Source organism: Homalodisca vitripennis, unplaced genomic scaffold, assembly GCF_021130785.1.
Source record: "Homalodisca vitripennis isolate AUS2020 unplaced genomic scaffold, UT_GWSS_2.1 ScUCBcl_6905;HRSCAF=14339, whole genome shotgun sequence".
NCBI classification, from domain to species: Eukaryota; Metazoa; Arthropoda; class Insecta; order Hemiptera; family Cicadellidae; genus Homalodisca; species Homalodisca vitripennis.
Genome location: NW_025783016.1, coordinates 1 through 2284, shown reverse-complemented (window position 1 = coordinate 2284; position 2284 = coordinate 1). Strand labels below are relative to the sequence as shown.

General features: G+C 33.5%; 1 protein-coding gene across 1 annotated transcript; it reads left to right on the top strand.

The window, feature by feature from the left end:
• Positions 1-970: 970 nt before the first annotated feature.
• LOC124373987 (replication termination factor 2-like) lies at positions 971-2115 on the top strand (the record flags this gene model as incomplete). The annotated part of the gene is given in 4 exon segments (XM_046832293.1): positions 971-981; positions 1458-1569; positions 1571-1672; positions 1860-2115. Coding segments are annotated over 4 exon segments (481 nt in total), but the record flags the coding sequence as incomplete, so codon positions are not given.
• Between the last annotated feature and the right edge of the window lie 169 nt (positions 2116-2284).

The following is a 2284-nucleotide window of genomic DNA, read 5'->3' as shown; positions in this document are numbered from 1 at the left end:
TCCAAAAGTTGTGTTCAGGTACAGTAAAATTCAACTAATATTCTTGGTGTACTCAAAAAAGCTGGATTGCACCTCTTATCAAACCGTCAAACAGACAATAATATTCATAAAAGCGAATTCTAAGTCTGTTTATATTTGACTACTGTAAATTTTTAGCCTAGCACAATATATGTAATAAAGTCTTTTCAAACTGCTATTTTCACTCAAGAATAAGAGTTGGACAACTTCGTTCGGAGATCCATTTCGGTGACTGAATAAAGCTTAAACACAAAACCATTGATTATTCAGCGGCTATTACCGCTTTGCCGTCTATAGCTACCGTTCGTATAGTGGTTAAGGCCCAAGATGATCGGTCAGCTAACTTTAATTGTCACAATGGATAGTTACATGTTTGGGCTTGCCACAACACAGGTAGAACTAACCAAGAAAATACTCCACTACTAATAGTGGAGGCAACCGGTTGTCAGATAAGGTTCGCAAACCAATACATTATGTTGGTCTTCTTCATTCACAGTTTCACGGACAACGTTGCATAAAAATGCAATGTTTTGGAGAAAAATAAGGTCCTGATTAAAGGGAGGACCCAAATTATTCTTGTTTCATAAGTTGTTGGAAATAGAAATTGTTTTTGAGATTTTCCTGGTTCTAAAGGAAATTCCTGGCTTATTCATATTCGGGAGGCCACTCTGAATAATAAAAAAGCACATAGCTGGGATTTCCCTTTTTTTATACTAATCAGATATTTTATTTTAATGTATTGAAAGTTGGAATAAAAACATTGATTAGTCAACGTCAAAATAAAGATTTTCAAAAATTTGAGTTATCCACAAATTTGTGATTGCAAACATATTTAGAAGGGTGAAAAAAATCACTTTAACTTCATAATATGCATCAAATAAAAAACATAGGAAATCTTTATATTGCATAGACCATAATAAATAAAAGAAAATGTTTTTTATGTGATAACAAGATGCAACACAGGTGACTCCCAGACAGTCATGCTGAGGAGGGATTATGTGTGAGGCACTGATCTTGACTGGAAAACATCATATAATTATAAATATATAGCATGATGAATACATACATTTCAAAGAATCTCAAGCGATGCAAAGACAGATACATTCAGAATGCTCTCATCTTGTTTTGTGGAAAATCAAATGGCATGTGGTGTGAATGGGAGGGGACTCTCTTGTAAACATAATGTAAGTGTGTAAACACAGCTATAGTGAGTTAAACTATAAGGTTAACTATAAGGAGTAAAACTATAACTAACTATAAGGTACCTTAAACTGTTAGTTTCTACACATTTATCTATTTGTAGAAAAGTTTGTCACTATATTTTTCAAACTTTATGTAATTTTATCGAGAAGATTTTATGAAGTGATTAAGCAAAAGTCTCTCAATTGAGTCAGCTGATCAGCTATATATATCTTTAGTTATATATGATGATGTTTCAGGATATCCAAGGAGCTAAACCTGACACCTAATCCAGCATTCCAGGAGAGTGCAGAGAAAGGAGATGGCTATGTGGATAGACAGAGTGCACCGTACATTTGTCCAGTCATTGGCCTGTGAGATGAATGGTAAATTCAAATTCTCATTCATCTGGGGCTGTGGCTGTGTTATGTCTGAGAGAGCTTTGAAAGAAATCAAGACAAAAGTCTGCCACAAGGTAAAAGTAAATTTTAATTAATGTTTTTAGTATAGTTTTCGGTTTGATAAAGTTTTTTTTTTTAATTTGTTAAGAAAAAATTATAAATCTTGATTCTGGGCCAGTTCTAAGACTACATTTTGTACCAGTTTGGACTAAATAGGTCTTAATAAAAAAAATTATTGTTTATGATTATGTTGTGTTCTAGTGTCAGAAACCATTCACTGAGGAAGATGTCATTATACTAAATGCTCTTGATGAAGACCTAAATTTAATGCAAACCCGTATGGAAGCGAGACAAGCCAGACTCAAATTAGAGAAGAAGATGAAAAAAACTGCTATCAAGCAAGAAGTAGTAGAAGACAACATGGCTGTGAAAGCTGAAGAAACAAGAAATGTTACCTTAAAGACGGAACCTCTTGAAAAACCAACAGTTTCCAAGCTAGCAACAAAAACTCAGAAAGGTAACTTTTAATATAATTAATTTTAAAACCTTGGATAAATTCCTCTATCAAAGTTAAACCTCCCAAATCCATGTGACAGTGGTGCAGAACACTAGCTTTCTCTACAAGCACAAAATTTTTCATCTATGGCTCAGAGCGTTTTCTTTCAAGTACATTTGGAGTTATATTT